At 36.5% G+C, this 20,072-nt stretch overlaps 5 protein-coding genes across 6 annotated transcripts; 3 read left to right on the top strand and 2 right to left on the bottom strand.

The window, feature by feature from the left end:
- The first annotated feature begins 263 nt into the window (after nt 1–263).
- On the top strand, nt 264–9,624 carry LOC105204785 (ubiquinone biosynthesis monooxygenase COQ6, mitochondrial). The gene is made up of 8 exons (XM_026137487.2): nt 264–498; nt 1,014–1,204; nt 1,438–1,677; nt 7,338–7,445; nt 7,554–7,616; nt 7,953–8,263; nt 8,965–9,247; nt 9,330–9,624. Exons 1-8 carry the CDS (start codon nt 300–302, stop codon nt 9,369–9,371), a joined length of 1,437 nt encoding a protein of 478 aa, XP_025993272.1. The 5' UTR covers nt 264–299; the 3' UTR covers nt 9,372–9,624.
- On the bottom strand, nt 1,360–5,780 carry LOC105204784 (transient receptor potential channel pyrexia). Its single transcript, XM_011173975.3, has 6 exons — nt 5,253–5,780; nt 4,875–5,176; nt 4,623–4,805; nt 4,184–4,469; nt 3,565–3,942; nt 1,360–3,500 (listed from the first exon to the last, which is right to left on the bottom strand). Exons 1-6 carry the CDS (start codon nt 5,367–5,369, stop codon nt 1,893–1,895), a joined length of 2,874 nt encoding a protein of 957 aa, XP_011172277.1. The 5' UTR covers nt 5,370–5,780; the 3' UTR covers nt 1,360–1,892.
- Nucleotides 9,625–9,970: 346 nt separating the features above from the next.
- On the top strand, nt 9,971–12,553 carry LOC105204786 (aarF domain-containing kinase 1). Of its 2 annotated transcripts, none has more exons than XM_011173979.3 (2): nt 9,971–10,349; nt 10,619–12,553. In XM_011173979.3, exon 2 carries the CDS (start codon nt 10,633–10,635, stop codon nt 12,205–12,207), a length of 1,575 nt encoding a protein of 524 aa, XP_011172281.1. In that variant the 5' UTR covers nt 9,971–10,349; nt 10,619–10,632; the 3' UTR covers nt 12,208–12,553. The 2 variants fall into 2 exon arrangements, with proteins under 2 accessions (XP_011172281.1, XP_011172280.1); XM_011173978.3 differs by having other exon boundaries at nt 9,974–10,460.
- LOC105204782 (39S ribosomal protein L11, mitochondrial) lies at nt 12,464–14,120 on the bottom strand. Its single transcript, XM_011173972.2, has 3 exons — nt 13,817–14,120; nt 13,284–13,473; nt 12,464–12,831 (listed from the first exon to the last, which is right to left on the bottom strand). The coding sequence occupies exons 1-3, from the start codon at nt 13,946–13,948 to the stop codon at nt 12,569–12,571; spliced, it is 585 nt and encodes a 194-aa protein (XP_011172274.1). The 5' UTR covers nt 13,949–14,120; the 3' UTR covers nt 12,464–12,568.
- Nucleotides 14,027–15,686, top strand: LOC105204783. Its single transcript, XM_011173973.3, has 2 exons — nt 14,027–14,418; nt 14,658–15,686. The coding sequence occupies exons 1-2, from the start codon at nt 14,266–14,268 to the stop codon at nt 15,393–15,395; spliced, it is 891 nt and encodes a 296-aa protein (XP_011172275.1). The 5' UTR covers nt 14,027–14,265; the 3' UTR covers nt 15,396–15,686.
- Nucleotides 15,687–20,072: the final 4,386 nt, after the last annotated feature.

Genomic DNA, 20,072 nt, shown 5'->3' with positions numbered 1-20,072 from the left:
TACATACGCGCGCTCGGCACTCTCTTCGTCAGGTATGCCAACAGTCGGACGACGTGCTTTTCGAGACCAAAGTGGAACCTGAGAGCTGAACTACAATTAAATCACGTATATTTTTCAACCGCGCCGTTAAAACCATGTGTCGTAAAATAAATGTGGTTCGTCCGTATCCGTGCTAAAATCACAGAGTGGAGGTCAGACATTTCTCAGAAAAGCAAGGAACGCAATTTGAGTCACGTGGTGCTGCATCACGTTGCTGCACTCACTTCGCTGCACTCGCTGCACTCGCTGGACTCGGTGCAATGATGGCGGCTCTCAAGGAGGCGTTGTCGACGTACCGGCTCGTCTTTGTGTCGTTGGTGCGAAATTGCGAGCGTGTCATCCCCAGCGCGACCGCGATCTCAAGGAGGAACTATTCGACCGTCGAGGAGAATGAAGAGACCTACGACGTCGTCATCACCGGAGGCGGCATGGTTGGCAGGACGTTGGCGTGCGCCATAGGTTAGCTTTTTATCAATATTATCAGCTTGTGGCAACAGCTGATTGAGAAAAAAAAATGGAAACAGCTGACAGTTTTCTGACTGGTTGTTTGAAACTTTGAGACAATTATTTAAGAAATTTTTAATTTAAAAGAAACATTTAAAAGAGTTAAATTGAGTTTAAAAACGGATACTGAGCGACCACGGCATGAGACTTCTTAAACTGTCTTTTTAATTGAGGACTTTTTAGAAACTTTATTAAATTTCTTAAACTGTTTTCTTAAACAAGTTTTCTTAAATAATTTTTATCTTTTTTCTTCAAAAAGTCATCGATTAAAATAATAAATATTTAAATACTGTAAACATAAAACATTAGCAATTAATGAAAATGCAATTGTTTTAAAGTATTCTGTAAAATAAAATAAGAACTTGGAAATAATATTTCTTTCTGATAATCTTTTTTTTTTTTTTTTTAGTTTTGTTTCTGTTATACTTTTTATACTTAAGAAATATGAGACAAGTATATGTTTATTTAAGCAAACAATCGGAGACTGGCAAGCAAGAAGGTCTTACTTTTGGAAGGTAATGCCAAACAAGAATACACTCCACAGGAGCAATATTCCAATCGAGTTGTTGCATTGAATCAGCAAACTCGTACCTTGTTATCCAGCATAGGAGCTTGGAAACATATAGAGGCAGTCCGCTGTTCTCCAGTACGAAGAATGCAGGTCTGCTTTTTTTGTTCTTTTAGAATCAATTACATCATTAAGCTTTGCATTGGTAATATAAAAATAGTTTCAAAAGCATGTGATCTTGATAAATTACATAACTAATTATAATTGCGATTATAATTAGAATAAATGCTGTAATTAAAATATCCAAATTCTGATTTTTACTATTTTATTCTTTTGTTATATAAAATTAGAAATTCTGTGATATTTAAGTATAATTTTTTCAACAGGTATGGGAAGCGTGTTCCGATGCTATGATAACGTTCAATGATGATTTGTTCAACAAAGAATTGGCCTATATAGTCGAGAGTGACCTGTTGTTACACGCAGTCAACAAGCAACTCTCTGAAAAGGAAAATGTTAATGTGATTAATGAATCTAAGGTTGTTGATGTAAAACTCCCAAAGACGTCCATGGAATTCGCTACTGTACAGCTGCAATCTGGGAAGCAGTACAAAGCCAGATTACTGGTGAGAACTCAGCAAAGTTACATAAGAATAGATTGTCCTGATTGAAAATGCGTCGTTTGTTACATTTCTATTTCCATTGAATTATCATTAGGTCTTGTCAATTCTTTCGTCTTAAGTTCGCATTTCTCATTTCAGATTGCTAGGTTCTTAGGGTCTTTTTACTTACTTTTTAAATAATTCGATTTGCTCGATGAGACAACATTAGTTAGGCAACGTTAATGTAAATGTGTTGACATGTTCAAGTCTCTGGCGATGTTCTCCACCTTATCGGTCAAGCTATCCAACCTCATGCTGATATTGTATGAGCATCTCTTCAGCTCGGCCGCCAACTCGTTCAGCTGCTGCTGGTTGCTCTCATTGCTATACATCCTACTGAACCTCGCGTTATTTACTGTCGCGGTGGCGTTCGCATTTCGTGGCAACGGTGGCGCGAAATGTATTTCTCTGAACGTTGTCCGCCGCGTTTTCCTCTCGCTTACTAAGCGATATATCGCGCAAACGAGCTCTCGCGGTAGACGCTTTTCACGCGGATCGTTCGGCCGAATGTGCAAAGCGCAGTGATGCGGCGGACGTAATAGCAGAGCGCCCCTCCTGCACACTTGTATTATCTTCTTGGCTGGAGCCTGATCCAGAAGCTTGGAGAACAGCATATTCTCGAAATGAGCCACGAGTTCGGCACGGCGTACCAGTCGATCGAGTCCGGCGCATCTGCGAAGCTCTTGAATGTCTGACACGGCTAGACCGACCATCAAATTCGTCAGGATTACTGTCACTAGAATAACGAAGCTGAGGAGCATCAGGTGAGCTGTGCCGGGATATTGAAGTTCTTCTTTTTTATTCTCTTCTTTATTATTCTCTTCTGTATTATTCTCCGGGAAGAAGACATCCTCGAATTCGAGTTCGCCTGACATCATGATCACCGTCTTGAGCAGACTGATAAATGGATTGGTGAAGGATTTGTAGTTATTATGCAGCACAGTAAAGCCAAAGGCAAAGCCGATTATAAGCCAAACATAAGCTGCCACAAATTTGAAGAAGTTGATAGACACTTGGGTGAACATTTGTACGTGGATACCGAACATAGGAAAACGACCGATTACCATCATTAACTCGATCCAGACCAGCACAACACCCAAGGCAGCAACGTGATGCTGCAAGTTGCAAATTTGTGTTGTCGGAATCAGAATAAAGACGGATGCTATGATTACGCACCACTGCAGCCAATTCTCCCACCGTTTTACGTAGCTGCAGATACCATGAGCGATTTGAAAGATTTCCTTTCCTGCGAGCACGCAGGTGAAACCTAGCACGGGCCAGAGGAGGACATTGCTGAATTGTTTCTTGTCCGGGAGATATGTTTCGCAAACGTAACCGGTGAAAAGACCAACGAAAATGAAATGAAACAACACGCTAAGCAGGAAGAACTTGCGGATACGCAGCCACTTGAGGTAAAGGAAACTTTCACACAACGGATGTTTCAGCACTTGGCCTTGACCGACCTCCACCAAACAGAGCATTAATTCCGTCTCGCCACGACCGCCCGGTACCAACGGCCGGAAATCCAGTCGCAGTTCGCAGTCCACGTCTCCCAGCTCATGATCGTGCAACGAAATCGCTTCATCGAAGCGCGCCATGAAGCGCTTCAATACATCTGGAGTGCGGCGTATAATAAAACTAAGGGCGGTTACGCCACCTTTGGTGCGCGCTGTCACATCGGCGCCCTTCGATAGCAACATTAACACTGTGGGCGTACTCTCGTTTAAGGCCGCGATGTGCAGTGGCGTGTAACCGAACTTGTCCGCTGTGTTGATCGTGGCACCTGCCTTTTAAAGCAAAAACATTTCTATCATGTATATTGTTAGAAAAATCTTCAATTGAACTACGAACCTGTATTAAAATTTTGACCAGTTCAGAGCTTCTCAGGGCTTTCGCGACTGCGGAATGTAGAGGAGTTCGTCCATCGCCATCTTCTACATTGACTTTTGCACCGGCATTTATCAATACTTCTAATGTTTCTACGGATTGAGCAAGCGCTGCCAAGTGCATCGCCGTCTGACCGCGCGCATTCTTCGCTTCCCAGGCCGCACCGGCGCTCAGTAATAATCTGGTACATTCCATACTTCCCTCTTCGGCTGCCAGGTGCAGAGGCGTTGACCTCGCGGCTCCTAATTGCACTCTCACGTCCGCCCCATGATTCAATAGCAGTTTAGTGCAATGCACATTGCCCAAACTAGCCGCCACGTGCAGAGGTGTCTCTGTGTAAACCTGCCAACAAATCGTATTAATTTACTAAAAAAGAATCCTAACTTAAATTTCGAAGAGATACGTGTTACTTTGATGGGAAAAGAATTTTTGATCCTTAGAATCGATATTGTTCATTAATATTACAGATTTCATGATCTATCACTCTCCGTATACAATTAATCACATTTCACGTCAAGATTTTTTGTTTAGGCATCATTTCCCCATCAAGGGAGAGCTTGAATTGGTCGTGGTAAAGGAGCACCTGTGGATTATTAGGACAAGCACCTGCTTGCAGTAGCGCTTCCACGCAATCCCCAGCGTTGTTTAGCACAGCGTAGTGGAGCGGGCTCTTGCCGGACAATCCGGCGTCCACATTCGCACCCGATTTGATCAAGCATTTGACGGTAGCGACGCAACCCGCTGCTGCAGCGCAATGCAACGGCGTGTATTTCTTCTCGAGATCCCATTTGTGCGGATCGGCGCTGTGCTTCAGTAATTCTTCTACGAGTTTCACGGATGCGGCGCAAGCTGCCAGATGTAACGGCGTCCTAAAACATAAAAGTATTTTTTTTTAATTAGTTGAAGCTATAAGTTTTATTGATTAGCTATGTTAGAATCAAGTAATTTTCGAGATATTTTATTAACTAATTCTATATAGTTATATATCTGGCTATTATAAATTATAGCTGTTGCGCATATACCTTCCGTCGCAGTCACTCGCTGAAACTGACGCGCCATTATCCAGCAAAGCCTTCGCGATCTCCACATGACCCAACCAGCTAGAAATTAGCAGACATGTGTCTGACCATCCTGCAAGTAGCTGACCCGGAGTCGCGGCAGCCGCAGCTTCATTTTCGCTGGCTAACAGAGCCTTTCGCATAAACCTACAAGGATGTATATCTCATTTTTATATTGTTATAAGATTAAATTGCAACTATTGTTATTGTCTTCACCCGTTCGCGAATGTAGGCAACGGCATCTTCCGATGCCTACAGTTCACAGTTTCGTTGAGAGTCAAGCTTTGAAATTCCTTTAAAGCCTTTTGCAGAGCGTCATCTTGAAGAGCACGAATCAGGGAAAGGGCGACTTTGCCCCCTGGAAGATTCGATAGCGCTACTTCGATCTCCTCCTTGCCCCAGGGTTGCTCCTGCGTAATTGGTGCCGTCGATATGTGACAAGTGACGGAATCCGAACTGTTTTCGGAGGAAATGCCGCCATCGTTGATCTCATTCATCCATATGTCCTCGCACTCTTCCTAAATTTAATACATGAACGTTATAAAGGAAACGTCGAAAGATCATCGATAATTGATCATCAATTTTCTTACTGACCTTGTTGCCGATCATAGACGGTGTTCCGTTGTTGACGGTTTCTATTCTCGGCACCTCTCGCATCAGACGACTGCCGGAGAGTCTCGCAAAAAAATTCTTCTTACTGAGAATTGACATAATCACGCCCTCCTTCGGATTCACTTAAAGAAATTATCTACGCCATGCAAATGGCTGTTATAAATAAATACTGATAGTATAATCATGCAGCAAAACTGCGCACACTTCCACGCATACAATGATACATTGTATCACTATACGAATACGACAATTTTTTTAATCAGATGTTAGCTACTTCGAGTATTAACCAAATGACTACTTATGTGAATGTCAGTAAACATCCTGTTAGACCGGTTCGTTTGATGAGCAATCTTCTTGACGTCGTAGAATGGATGACTCTCTAATGCGTCTATCGCCCGCTCTTGCTCGCTAATACTGAACACTTCGCCGACTATTCCGGCTCTCTGTATATCTCAGGATACCCACATGTGTTTATAAAACAGTGTTATATATTTAGCTTCCATTAATCTCTCGCGGCTCTCCCTCGTTCTCTTCGCGTAAATTCGGTATGTTTCAACGACAAAGAAAGAAAAAAAAGAAAATCCCCAACCGCAAACTCCTTTCCTACTATCTTCTTCCGGTGATGCCGGAAATGATTAGTTTTATCAACCAATTCCGCTCATTTCACGCATAAACATGTCCAGCGGAATTGTTCAGCAGTGTGTTAATTGATGTTCGACAAAACCGGCATTTATGTTTTTTCTTCTATAATTACAAGGGGAAGGTCATGTGATCGGCCGAAAAAAGCTAATTTTCATAAAGTTGTTTGCGGCACAAGACTTTTAATGAACTGTTCATAACTTTTCTCACATATTTCTTACAATTTGTAGATGTAGAAAAAAAATTTGTTAAATTAATTCAAATATGGTAATGACGTTCGCTTCCCAAGTCCTGGTTTTTGAGGGGATTAAATGGCGTGCAATGCAGTATTTTTTTATCTCATTTTGAAATAAAAAATCGAAAGAATGTTTTTTTGATAAAATTGCATACCGGAAGAACGGTAATCCGATAGTAAAAAGTACTAAAATAAAAATTCTACGCAGTTTTGAAAAAAAAATGTTGAATTTTTGTATAAAATTTTTATTTTTATCATGTGAAAAAAATAGTTTGGATAGTTATTCCTGCAAGTTTTATAGGTCCTTTCGCTGAAGAATTTAGTGAAAAATAAACATGCCTAACCGTTTCAGCTATACTGATCGAATATTTTTTGAGTTATATTGCACGCCATTTCGAAAAATGTAGTTTCGAGAAAAACGCGTTTAAAGTTTGAGACGCACATGACTATCTATTGGATGCGCACGTATAAACTTGTCTGTAGGATCGTTAATATGTCGATTTCCAATATGAGAATTTGAAATTTGAATTCTTGAAATGTTTTAGTATACATATATGCAATAAAAAAAAATCGATTTTTACATGATCTTTTCGCCTTAATTTTTAATTGAAAGACTCGAGTGAATACATTTTAACAACCGACTTATTATAATTCAACATAGATGACTATTAAAGACGACTTACACTTATCGTTACTTATCGTTACAAAATTTAGAAAAAAGTATAAACAATTGAAGAAAATAAATGTAACAGAAAATTAATTTATTTAAATTTACATTTTTTTTATATAAAAGGATAATTAAGTAATACAATTTATTGTTAAATAATTTCGAAGTTTTGTGTAAATGCAATGTTTTTAAGTATATAACTGATATTAGAATGTAAATTGCACTTTTTGTGTATGCTATCTACAGATTTGTGTATAAACGAAGTAGCATTTACGATGGAAAACAAGTATAAGACATTAACCATTCGGTGCAGACGATCTCTGAAATCTGGAGCAAAACTGACGTTATTTTCGTACACGCTTATAAATCTTCGATGTTTGCATCTGTCGCAACATGTATTAGCACTGTCCTTTCATCACTATTGCAATAATCCTCCTTGTGTAATAACTTATAATTTTACATTTAAAATGCGAATACCGTCAAGCGTAACGAGCTAGAATAAATAAATCGTTTTCATACGTTCCAGGTGGGCGCCGACAGTGTTAACTCGCTGGTGAGAAAGGCAATGGGAGTGATTTATCTGAACTGGCAATATAATCAATTGGGCATCGTCGCGACTCTCAAGTTGTCTGAGGTAATATTTCTTTTGAAAATATGTAATACGGAAACGAGAGATACGTTTCTCACATTTAAGAAACCTGTGAGCTGTTGAGTTATAACACTTGTCATTAATTGATTTCAGCCCACGGAGAACATCGTTGCTTGGCAGAGATTCCTCCCAACAGGACCCATCGCATTACTTCCGGTAACTCATCAATTTTCATTATCTGTTAAACTTCACGCGAACAATACTTAAAGAACGCCTGGAAAATATGAAATCAGTAAAATGTGATAGTAAAAAAAAGAAATGTTTTGTTATTTTTGACATTTTTCAAACATTAATGTTTGATACATCAAATCGAATATTTTAATATCTACCAATTAATAAATTAATTTTAATCTTTACATAATATTAATTTTAATCTCTACATAATATTAATTTTAATCTCTACATTGATAAAAGTAAACGTAAATAATTTACATGATTTTAAAAAGACTGAAAAGACAGATTCATGTTAACGATTCTGCGGTTCTCTAACAGTTGACAGATTCTCTCAGTTCGCTCGTGTGGTCCGTGACGAGCGAGAAAGCGAAGGAACTGATGCAAGTTTCAGAGGAGGAATTCGTCGACGAGATAAACAAAGCACTGTGGCAGACCTATCCTAAGAGCAGCATCGTCGAAAGTGGAATGCATGGATTCCACTGGTTGCTCACGAGACTCGCTTTGAAGACCAACGCGGTCAGGCAAATGCCGCCGTCCGTGACGGCGATCGTCGAGGGATCGCGAGCAGCATTTCCCTTAGGTTTCGGTCATGCCTCGTCTTATGTTCAGCCGGGCGTGGTATTGGTCGGGTAAGAGAGTCTTTTAAGGATCTTAACGGCGATTGTACTGCGGGAAATCTGAGCCGAATGGATTTCTAATAACTTTAAACAAATCTCAAAATTTTACTCGATATCACAGTTCGTTGTCGTTCAAACCTATATTATTATATTGAGCTACTTGTGATAGAGTTTGGAGATTTCGATCGTAAATCGAATTGATCGAATAGCAATGCACTGTTAAATGAACCAAACTATAATTATTGTTGTATACATTATTTAAACAGATATATTAATAATATTTTATATAAATAAAAATATTTTTGCGTAAGAGCACTACCTTACTACTAAAAACAATTCTAAACCTATAGTTTAAAAACTGACAAAACTTTTTTTTAAATATAATTCTTAATATAATATTTGTTATTTAAACTTAGTTTAAATTCTAAATGATTAAAATACAATACTATTCTTTCTTAAAAATATAACTTTTAATATAATATTTAATATTATACAAATTCAATATTTAGTTTTGATCGCACTAGTGCTTGATCAGCTTCATTATAATCTAGTAGTTCATTTTTTATCAATAACATGCCAGTCGTAAAATCTGAAAATTTATAAATCGTAGTAATCATAAGTAGAAAGATATTAGAAACAATTTATCACACTTATGCAGCAGATTTAATAAGTCAATTATTTTTAATCTTACTGATTTTCGCGTGTTTTTAAAGAGATGCTGCGCACCGAGTCCATCCTTTGGCAGGTCAAGGTGTGAATCTAGGTTTTGGCGACGTGACAGAGCTGACACAGACCCTTGCCGAGGCCACTATAAACGGCAGTCATCTCAATGATATGCACTATTTACGGACATACGAGACACTGAGGCAACGTCATAACGTACCGATGATGCTCGCCATCGATGGGCTTCATCGATTCTATCAATACACCGCGGCACCCGTTGTTCTCGGTAGAAGCCTGGGTTTGCAACTAGTGGACGCTGTTCCGCCATTCAAAGTAAGAATGTCACAATGTATTTTTTTGAAGAAAAGAGTATTATTTCTCATACGATATTAACGTGGGATTTTTTTCTTTTTAGAAATTGTTAATGCAGCAGGCTGCAGGAAGTAGTATTTTTTAAAATTGTTAGTGATAACATTGCAAATGTAACAGAATGTAAATAAAAAAAATATTGTGGCTGGTAATATAGTGAATAAGACTATTTTGGAATATTGTGAATTTAAGAATATTGTGAAGGTTTGTAATTTATTTTTTGTATTCTATACATATAATATATATATTAAAATTAAATATTATAATTTAATATAATACATTATATTGAAAGAAAAGTTCATAGCAACACATATAGAATTAAGTAAATCTGTACACAAATATTTCGACATTGCTTTGAATTTCACTTAAAAACCACTATAACCTTTTGTTCCAACCCAATATTATAATATATAACATTAGTGTCATATTATTTTACATGTTATTTATATTTCACATTAAATAACTTTTATATAATGTACTTTTCGCAATTTTTAATAAAACCTAATGACAATGAAATTTTTTTCAAATATATTAGAAATTATTTTTTTTTCTTTTAGGTAAAATATTTTATTAAATTATAAATCAGAATAAAATATCAAATATTTTATAAGATATATAATTTTTTTATATAAGATACTTCGCATCTTAAAACTTATACACAAATGATGAAGAGATGATGCAATTTAGAATCTTATAGTTTTATTTCGAGAAAAAAATAATTAAATATTTAAATAATTGTAACAATTTTCGTAAAAGTTACTTATGCACGGCGTAATTTGGAAATTATTTTAGAGACAATTATTACAAGAAAGTTTTGTGATATTGCTCCGAAAAAGAGTCATGATTCTTGTTATAGGTTATCTACAATTATCTATACGGTTATCTAACGTCCTGTTGACACGTTCCATCCACGTGGTGTTGACCGATAGATCCGGGTTGATCTCAGTGTTTGGTGGCCGTTTCTTTGAAAGTATCGTACGTCCGGGTTATCGGCCGTAAGTGTACGCAAACTTGGCACAGATTGCTAATGAGGCTCGCCCCGGGAGATATGTAGGCTACGGACGAGGTTAGTTTGCTAGTTTGATTTCTTCTCGGAGTTTGGATTCGATGCCGTCGTTCTCGTATCACGCAATTTTATGAGGACTCCTAATCGTTACTTCGTATCCCGTAGTATTAGGTCAGTGCGTCATACAATTTTATTATTATACTTTTATTACGTAACGTTTGTAATGTATGTATCTTACGTGATTACACGTAATGATTCAGATTTTTTACAATTAAGATGATTATGCAATTCAATTTCATTACAAACTTAAAGCAAAGGATCTCTCACAGGAATTGTCAACCGAATGGCGATGTTCACATCAAGAAGGCTGCTCAAAGCCGCCGCTATCGGAACAATCGGACTGGGTACCCTGGCGTCTCTCAGGGTAAACGAGTATGACATTGGTGCCATCGGCATTGTACGGCTGAGTCGTGCCGCGCTCACGGTGTTCGATATAGGTCGTCATTATAAAAAGGAGCTGTTCAACAGCGGGCTGAACAAGACATCGGTGGAGTACCTGGAGCTGAAATCAAACGTTCACAAGTATGGCGCGCAGAAGCTGCTGGAGCTCTGCTGCGCTAACAAGGGGGTGTACATCAAGGTGGGCCAGCATATAGGCGCGATGGACTATCTGCTGCCTAAGGAGTACGTACAAACCATGAAAATACTGCACAGTTCGGCGCCACAGTCCTCATTCAAGGACGTGCTCACCGTAATCAGAGAAGATTTTAAGAGGGATCCGTACGAGATATTTCAGAGCATCGATCGAGAACCCCTGGGTACCGCCAGCCTCGCGCAGGTGCACAGGGCTGTACTGAAAAACGGTGACGTGGTGGCCGTAAAGGTGCAGCATCGCGCTGTCAAAAGCAATTCTTACGTCGACATCAAGACCATGTCGGCTCTAGTGAGTATCACGTCCCTGGTGTTTCCGGATTTCAAGTTCAACTGGCTGGTCAGGGAGACAAAAAAGAACATTCCGAGGGAGCTGGACTTCATTCTCGAGGGTGAGAACACTGAGAAGGCGCAGAAACTCTTCAACAATTATAGCTGGCTGAGAGTGCCAAAGATCTACTGGGACGTGTCATCATCTCGCGTGCTCACGATGGAGTTTTTAGAAGGCGGGCAGATAGATGATCTACAATACATACGCGCTCATCATCTGAACCCATATGAGATCAGCAGCAAGATCGGTCGTCTGTACAGCCACATGATATTCATTGAGGGCTTTGTCCACTCAGATCCGCATCCCGGTAACATCTTGGTGCGCAATCGCAACTCCCAGGCGGAGATCGTGCTGTTGGATCACGGTCTCTACGCCGATCTGTCCGATCAGTTTCGCTGGAACTACTCAAAGCTGTGGCTGGCTATTCTCGACGCCGATCGAGTGGCTATGAAGGAATACTGCACGCGTCTCGGCGTCGGTGATTTGTATGGTCTGCTTGCGTGCATGGTATCGGGCAGAACGTGGGAGACGATTGTGTCGGGCGTGCGTAAAACTCGATACGACGCCCACGAGAAAGAGATGTTTCAGCAGAACGTTCCAAACTTACTGCCGCAGATCAGTGTCGTGCTGGACCGCGTTAATCAACAGATGCTGCTGATTCTCAAGACCAATGACCTGATGCGCGGTATCGAGTACTCGCTGCGCACTCAGTCCAGGATGTCGTCCATGATAGAGATGTCCGCATGTTGCGTGCGCTCTGTATACGGCGAGAAACTTAGGCAGTGCTCGAGCACGTGGGATAGATGCAGAGTGTTGCTGGCGGAGCGTTGGTCGCTCCTAAAGTTGTCGGTCTACTATACGTACCTGGGCTTAATAAATTTCGACCTAAACCGCTCGGTCGAGTCTCTATGGACGAAGGACTTTTATTTAGAATAATTTAGATTAAATGTGTTTGTTATTTAATTTGACATGAATTGTCATACTTGGAAGATGTTTTTTTACAAGACAGTGGGTGTCTCTTTTTCAAGAAGTCTTACAAAAGTTTTTTACTAATATAGATAAAATGATATAAATAATTCGCTATAAATATCTTGTAAAATATGTAAATCTTGATCGTGCTTTATACATTATGCTTTACTTCTTATTTCGTTATCGCTACGTAAAATTTAAGATTTAAATAATTTAATATTTGTTTTTTTTTTTTATAAGTATGCATCCATTAAAAGAACACATTTTTTATTACATATATGTACAAGAGTTACAACAAAGATAAAGATTTAGATATCCTATTTACAAATTAATTTGTTCTAAGTAATTTGCTTTCTTTAGCTGACCGAAGCTGCTCGCAATACTCCGCGATAAACGCTTCCCTATCCTTTAAAAACTGCGCGTATTCCTCCGGGTCTATCTCTCGTACGACCTCGATGCCGCATGTGCGAGCAATACCGACCAACATTTGACACATGTGTTCTAGAGACAGCAACGCATTGGGCGGATCCTCCATTTTGATCTTGGCGATCTCGTATAAATGTTTCAGAGTTATCTTGCCAGCTACTTCACCTACAAAAAAAAGATATTCAAATCTATTTTTATTATCTTCTCAATATTACATGTTGAATTATTCTTGTATTTTTTCTCTGGTGAGGAATTGTGATGGTTGTCTCACCTTTTATAAATAATTAATGTTCGATACAGGTTTTTTTTACATCTTCTGTCAACACATATTGAATTGCAACACTTTTAATTTAATTTTCATTACTTTTACAAATATAAAAAAATTTGTCAATGACTTATATGTACTTTAACATATCTAAAAAGTGCTTGTATGATTGTTTATTTAAAAAAAAATTATATTTTTTGTTTTATATTGTTTGTTTTTATAAAAATTTATACAAATGTCATAACTAATCACAGTACTCTTATTTTTTCAAAGTAAAGAAATTTGCAGGGCAAAATTGTGTACAGAATATGTTAAGAAACCAATTTATTAATTTAAAAGAAAGTGTACATACCTTTCTTCATTCTTCCTTTCTGTATCCCAGCTGCCTGTTTCAAGTAATATGTCGTTGGTGGCTTGTGGATCACTAGATCATATGTTCTGTCTGAATGTACTTTTATTCGACAAGGTAGAGGAATGCCTTCCTTGATGTTAGCTGTCCTGTTATTGAAGTCTTTGCAGAAATTTACAATGTTAATATTTCTCTGAAACCAAAATCAACCATATTAAACCTAGTGTGTTGAAGACCAGGAGAAATCTTGCAAGCTTTAGTGCAATTAAAAATTACAGAAAGAAGATTAGAATTTGGAGGATGACAACAAATTTCTGTGACAGACAAAATTAAATAAATTATATTGTTATTCTGCGAATTATAAACTAACGTAACAGTATTATTATTATATATATATATATTATTATTATTATTATTATATATATATTATTATTATATATATATAGAAAGTTAATATATGTTAATATTATAAACTAATATTCAGCAATATTATAAATTAATAGAGAGTGGTACTGTGTGTGTATTGTGATCCTAACCTGTCCGAGCTGGGATCCGAGCGGCGGTGCAGACGACGCCATCCCCGCGGGAATGTCTACGCGCAGTTTCGACGAGTGATCGACCTTCTCGATCAGCTTCTTCATCTTCATCCTCCCCATTGTCTTCGACATCCTTCTAACGTGCTGCACGAACTCTCGTCGAGAAAAAGAAACTTTAACCAAAACTCTAACCTAACCGAAAGAAGCGCCACTCGCGACTGCTCGCGACGTCAGTGTGTGACAACACAACAGAGAGACACCGATTTTGGTTCTCATACATCTCATAACGAAGCCACCAAGCTACAGCGAGTACGGCGACACCGCGGACCACCGCGGACCACGGCGACAGCCTGCTGGCGTAGTAGTGAGCAGAGGAGTATTCGCGCACTGTTACGAAGAAAATCATTACCGGAGTTTTCTGGAGTTTTCTCAATAGATTCTCGCTGAGGATGGCTGGCTGCTGTGTCCCCGGTTGCGGGAACTCGACGGCCAAGGGATATTCTTTGAGAAGTTTTCCGAGGGATCATAAACGAAGAGAACAATGGATCGCCAATATCGGCGTACCGAACTGGCAGCCCAACGTGAACAGTCGTATATGCGAGGTACAATTTACTCCGATCCTTGTCATTTGCGAAGCAAGAATGAACAATAAATTTTTTCTAATTTATGTTATTTTGTCTCAGAACCGGTAAGGTTTAACAATAAAATTTCAATGCTTTTGTTCAACGAGACTTGCTGAACAAGAGCATTGAGATCTTAGTGTCGAACTTGACCGGTTTCGACCGGCATAAATTAACGGTTGCAGCCTTCATAATTTAAATCTCTATCTGTTTTCAAATAGGCGCACTTCGCCAAGACTGCATGGGAGAAGGTCCGCTGTGACGGCAAACGCAAACTGAAATGTAACGCCGTACCCACGATTTTCTTCCATCGTACGATTGAAGCGTACGACTTGCGCGACCCGACGAAAAGTAACAAAGATAACAGTACCGTAAACATGTTCATTGCGCGTCTGACGAATGAGGGAGAAGTTAAAATCGATTATCAGTATCAGTTACGTTCCAATGATATTGAACGATTGAAGAATCAAAAACCGTCGGATGGTCGTCCAAATCCATTCATACCTGAGAAGAAGAATGAAGAAGAGAAGGAAACTACAGAAGTCGACTGGAAGCAACAATGTGAGGAATTGACGTGTCGACTGACAAAGAGCGAAAAAGAATGCCAGAGACTTCGAGGCATCATGAAGAAACGTGAGGATTTGTTTAACAAGTTAATAAGAAGGAGTTACAACTGTGGAAAAATTTTAAAGGAACGCCTAAGGAAACTGAGGATAGAGAACCAACTTAACAGCAAGTTAAATATCAGATTGAGAGAAGTTTTCAATGAGGATCAGATCAGGGCTATTATTAATCCAATTGAGAACCGCAAATGGTCTGACGAAACGATTAAGCGAGCCGCTCGACTGAGGCTTACATGTGGCTTGCTCGGATACCAAGAAATTTTAGATCAACATTTTCCTTTGCCCTTACTAGAAATTATTGAACAGAAAATGGGCGGTGTTGAATTAGACAATTAAATTGTGCTTTCCAAGATTTCCAAAGCATATATAAGTTTTTATATTTATTATGTTATAATGACTATCTTGTATATTGTAATGTAGTTACTTATTATATGATGTTTTACATGCACTGATTTTCACTCGAGAAAAAATAAGTATAAATTTTTTGTAAATAAAATGATTTTAATAGTCTCGAGGGAATTTGTTATCGTGAAATATGTCTCTTCTGAAAGTGTAACATTTTGAATATCTAAGGATGTCTTGGCTCTACAGTAACAACTAAAAGTTATTGAAATTTAAAAACTGAAAGCTTATATTTATTTTTTTTCCTAATCAATAACAAATTTTGATCACGAATACCCGAATTTTTCTTGAAACTAGTTGCAAATAAAAAAATTTTGTTTATAACCGCTTATGCAGTGAAAATGACCCTATTTTGCTGCAGTATTAAATAAATAACTTTTAAAGAGCAAGTGGATTCAAATGAATTTGGCATAAATATTTATTAAAGTTTTAGTATATATAGTATACATAAAAAATTTTTGATTAAATTTGTAATGCTACTCATCAAGTTTGAATCAAGAGCGAATAAAAAATTGTATAATTTTTAAATCAATAAGAGAATAGTGATCAAATTTTACACAGGCATTCAAATGTAATAATAGAATAATCTATGAAATTTTTAAGTTTTTAATATTTTTAATTAGAAAAATTAATTTTAAAAATTTTGAGACATTAAGAAGGTATTTTTTTTTTAAACAAGCGGTTTTATATATTATTTTGAAAGCGAAGAACATTTCTGTATTTTCAAATATTATCATTAGTTCCGCCATATTCGTTTCAATTTGACATGGACCAATCGGTGAGGTCGAATATGGAAAAGTTGAAACTTCACTGTGCTTCCATTTCTATGTATGTAGATACTCGATGGTCGAATCGTAAACAACGGTCGATATATCGATTGCTCAACCGATTCGTGTGCCTTCTATAGGCTCGACTCATTGCGACTCAAGGGTGCTATTACGGTTTCTGAAACGAGGTGAAAATGACAAAAGTAAGTAAATTCACTAATTGTTAACCAATGAAGTTATAAATATTCTAGTAAATTTACTCACTTTGGTAATTTTCACCTTGTTTTAAAAACCGTAATAGCCCCCTGGGGGTCTATCATGTAACATTTTCCCTAGGGCGGAAACGTGAAAAGTGAAAAGTTTCACGTGAACTGCACGATCATGTACGATTCCACGGAATCATGTAACTTACTCATGAGCGGAAATATGAACTTTTTCACGTGAACTTTTTCGCCATCAGCCGTGATGGCGAAAAGGTGAAAATTTAGGGAATTAATAAATTGTATGTATTTTGAAATAAGAATGAAAGTGTGGTAACAGTGTGGTAACAGTTTGAAGAGGTATTATTGAAAAGGTTAACCTTTTTGGTATTGCATTGCGTTGATAGGATAAAGTAATACATACATAAATAAAAATAATGCTTTTGTGATGTAATTAGGTTTGATATTTATATTTGACAAATTGATATTTTGATAATTATATAGAATGAGGTTTCATCAAATGCAAATTTAGATAAAAATATACTTTAAACGCGTTTTGATACTCAATGATATAAGAAAGGTGCGTCTTGTGAAATAGAATATTAATCTATCATGTAAATGTTTATAACTTATAAATTTGGAAAATACATGTGTGAGCGGAGAATTCAGTTTTGATCAAGGTCCACATTCTAAATTATTCAATATTTTTTAATTAAACAAAGTTAAATTTAATGACTAATGAAATTAATTTACTTTAAAATTTGCACGCATAAACAACTAATTAAAATTAATTTTGAAAAACAATGCTTGAATTAAATTACAATGTAATTTTGAGTATTAGATTACTACATAATAAAATAGTTGTTACAATATATGGATCATTAAAAATAAATGTAATATATATTATATTTGTAAATTAAGTTTATGCAATATAACTAAGAAATATTGCTATTTATTTATGAATATTTTTTTTACAATTTTTTTTTATATAATAAAATTTTTACAGTAAAAGTTATACTGTAAAAGCAGGTAGAAACCTTTTTCACGATCGCTTGATAGTTGCAATGACAGAGCCTCTAATGGTGAATTTCGGAACGCAAACTAAACTTCCGCGCATTATTCATACATAATCGCTGTGCGTGAAAAGATTCACGTGAACTCTCTATGAGTGAAAAATGAAAAATGAAAAGTGAAAAGTGAAACGTGAAAAGTGAAAAGTGAAAAGTGAAACGTGAAAAGTTCCACGTGAAATTACATGATTGACCCCCTGATTTCATCATGCTATACCACAGATATCTATACTAACAATAAGTATAGATATCTGTGTGCTATACTCAATATAAACTTTAAAGAAAGAAAAGAAAAGATTATTTTTAACCATTCTATTAGGAATTAATTTTACCCTTCACTAATTAGTCGAAGATATTGAATCGCTCTTTATTATAATAAACTCAATTTATGGATCAACTTTTTTTATCGCAACTGGTTTTCATGGTTTTCATGTAATTATTGGTACCGTATTTTTAATTGCCTGTTTTATCCGTATAAAATCTCTTCATTTTTCTAACTCTCATCATTTCGATTTCGAAGCAGCAGCATATGATACGGACACTTTGTTGATGTAAAACCCTTTAATATCCCACACAACACATGGACGTCCCCGGACGTCCAATACATGTCCACAAAAGTCCTTATAATGTCCTAGTATCTCGTACGTCCATAGGACGTTCCAAAGACGTCCGAAGGACATCCTGGTTTATCATAGCTGCAGTATGACGTTTGTAAGATATCCGCAGGACATATTTGGGATGATTCGTAATATTTAACATATTATGTATATTAAACATGTTTCCAACATACATAATAAATATACATTCGAAATTGCGTTGTTCTTTATATTAAATAAGACATTTTAAAGATGTTCTAAGGACAACCTTTAAATGTCTAGTAGATATTGGTGGTACGTTCCGAAAAGGTCCGCTATATACATATATGTCAACGAAGTTGAGTATTTTTATTATTATCATCATTATCATTATTATTATAACACAAGAATTTTATAAATTATAAAGATAATTTTTTGTGTTAAAAAATATTTAACAAAAATATTTAACCATATATAAACATAAACTACAAATTTTGATAATATGAGAAGCTTTAATATACAGTATATAGCTTTTTAATAAAATAAATTATTCGTTAATATTTAATATTTCATTATATATAATATTTAAATTATGTAATATTTAATACATATGTATAATATTATTATGATTAATTTAATATGCTATTTAATGGCTATTTTATTTGTGAGGAAAATCCTATTCAAAATATAAATAAATAATAACGTATATTATATCAAGTAAAATTTTTTTTGGAAAAAACGTTTTGAAACGTAAACTTAAAATATAAAGAAAGTAATTATACATCTAGCAGCAAGGTATATATATTTGATTTACAGAATCATATCTGTTTACATGATTCTGTGAATCAAATACATGTATACATTAAAATTCGATTTAATTATAATTTATGAAATCCTGTAATTTCGGATTGAAATGAATTTAACAAGTGAGTGCTGGCACCACCGCTAGGTGGCCACGCCGCGAGAGATCTTTTCGTGAGTCGAATGCGGCCACGGGCGTTATATCTAGGCGCCACCGACTCCCCAGCAGTGATGGGATAAAGGGGATTTTTGTGCGCATGCGTGATATGACGTAGTAAGTTTCAGTGACGGATTTTGGTGCAACCATGAGGTGTTTCTGCGCGCAAGACCGCTCACTACGATTTTTATGAGTTTTTTCCATTGAATCTTGCACATCTTGAAGTCTAAAGTACGGGCTTTAGGGCGTCTTATCCCTTTTTGAGAGAGAATCGGAAGATTATCACTTTTAAAGAGACCTTGCGAAGAGTTTGTTCTCCTCCGTAAAAAAAATTGTTGCAATATATTTATATTATATATTGTATTTATACACATTATTTTTTCTAAGCAGCATTCTATTTAAATAGAAAAATTTAATAGAAACTTTTTCCTTACAATTTCCTTAACATTTCTTTCTTTAACCAATATAAGGGCCCTTATAGTACCACTAAAACTATGCGTCGATGAGGCTATGTAGCATTGCTCGAATGCGCGTGCGCGAGAAAGATCTTTCCATCTCCCATCACTGCTCCCCAGCTCAAGATTTTTAGGAGCTGTTTGTTGTAACCTCGAGACGAATACTCGCTCTCAGTCTTTTCAAATGTGACGTGTGTGTGGAACGCTGTTCCACATAAATTTTTATAATTTTTACATGTAAATAACAATTCGTATTGTTATTTAATCTTGTACAAAAATTAAATATTTAATTCAAATTTAATCTCTTTTTTAGTCTTTTTTAACGAAAAGGATACAAGAAATATTTTTTTGTAAATTAAACATTTATAACGTTTTATATTAATGTATTCTGGTTTAATAAATCTATCTGGGTTCCGATTTTATAATATTTTCAATCTGTCTTTACACCATATTTTCGGTGCAGAAATCTCGATTGATTCGGATTACTTTTTTTTTTAATCGGTTTTAATCGCACATTTTCGGCAGGGTTAATACTACTTTTACTAATAAATATCATTTTTTACTAAATAAAGTCCTAATCGCGCAA

The sequence above is a fragment of the Solenopsis invicta genome, chromosome 16, assembly GCF_016802725.1.
Source record: "Solenopsis invicta isolate M01_SB chromosome 16, UNIL_Sinv_3.0, whole genome shotgun sequence".
NCBI lineage: Eukaryota > Metazoa > Arthropoda > Insecta > Hymenoptera > Formicidae > Solenopsis > Solenopsis invicta.
The sequence above is the reverse complement of the archived record's forward strand: the minus strand, read 5'-3'. Positions and strand labels throughout refer to the sequence as shown.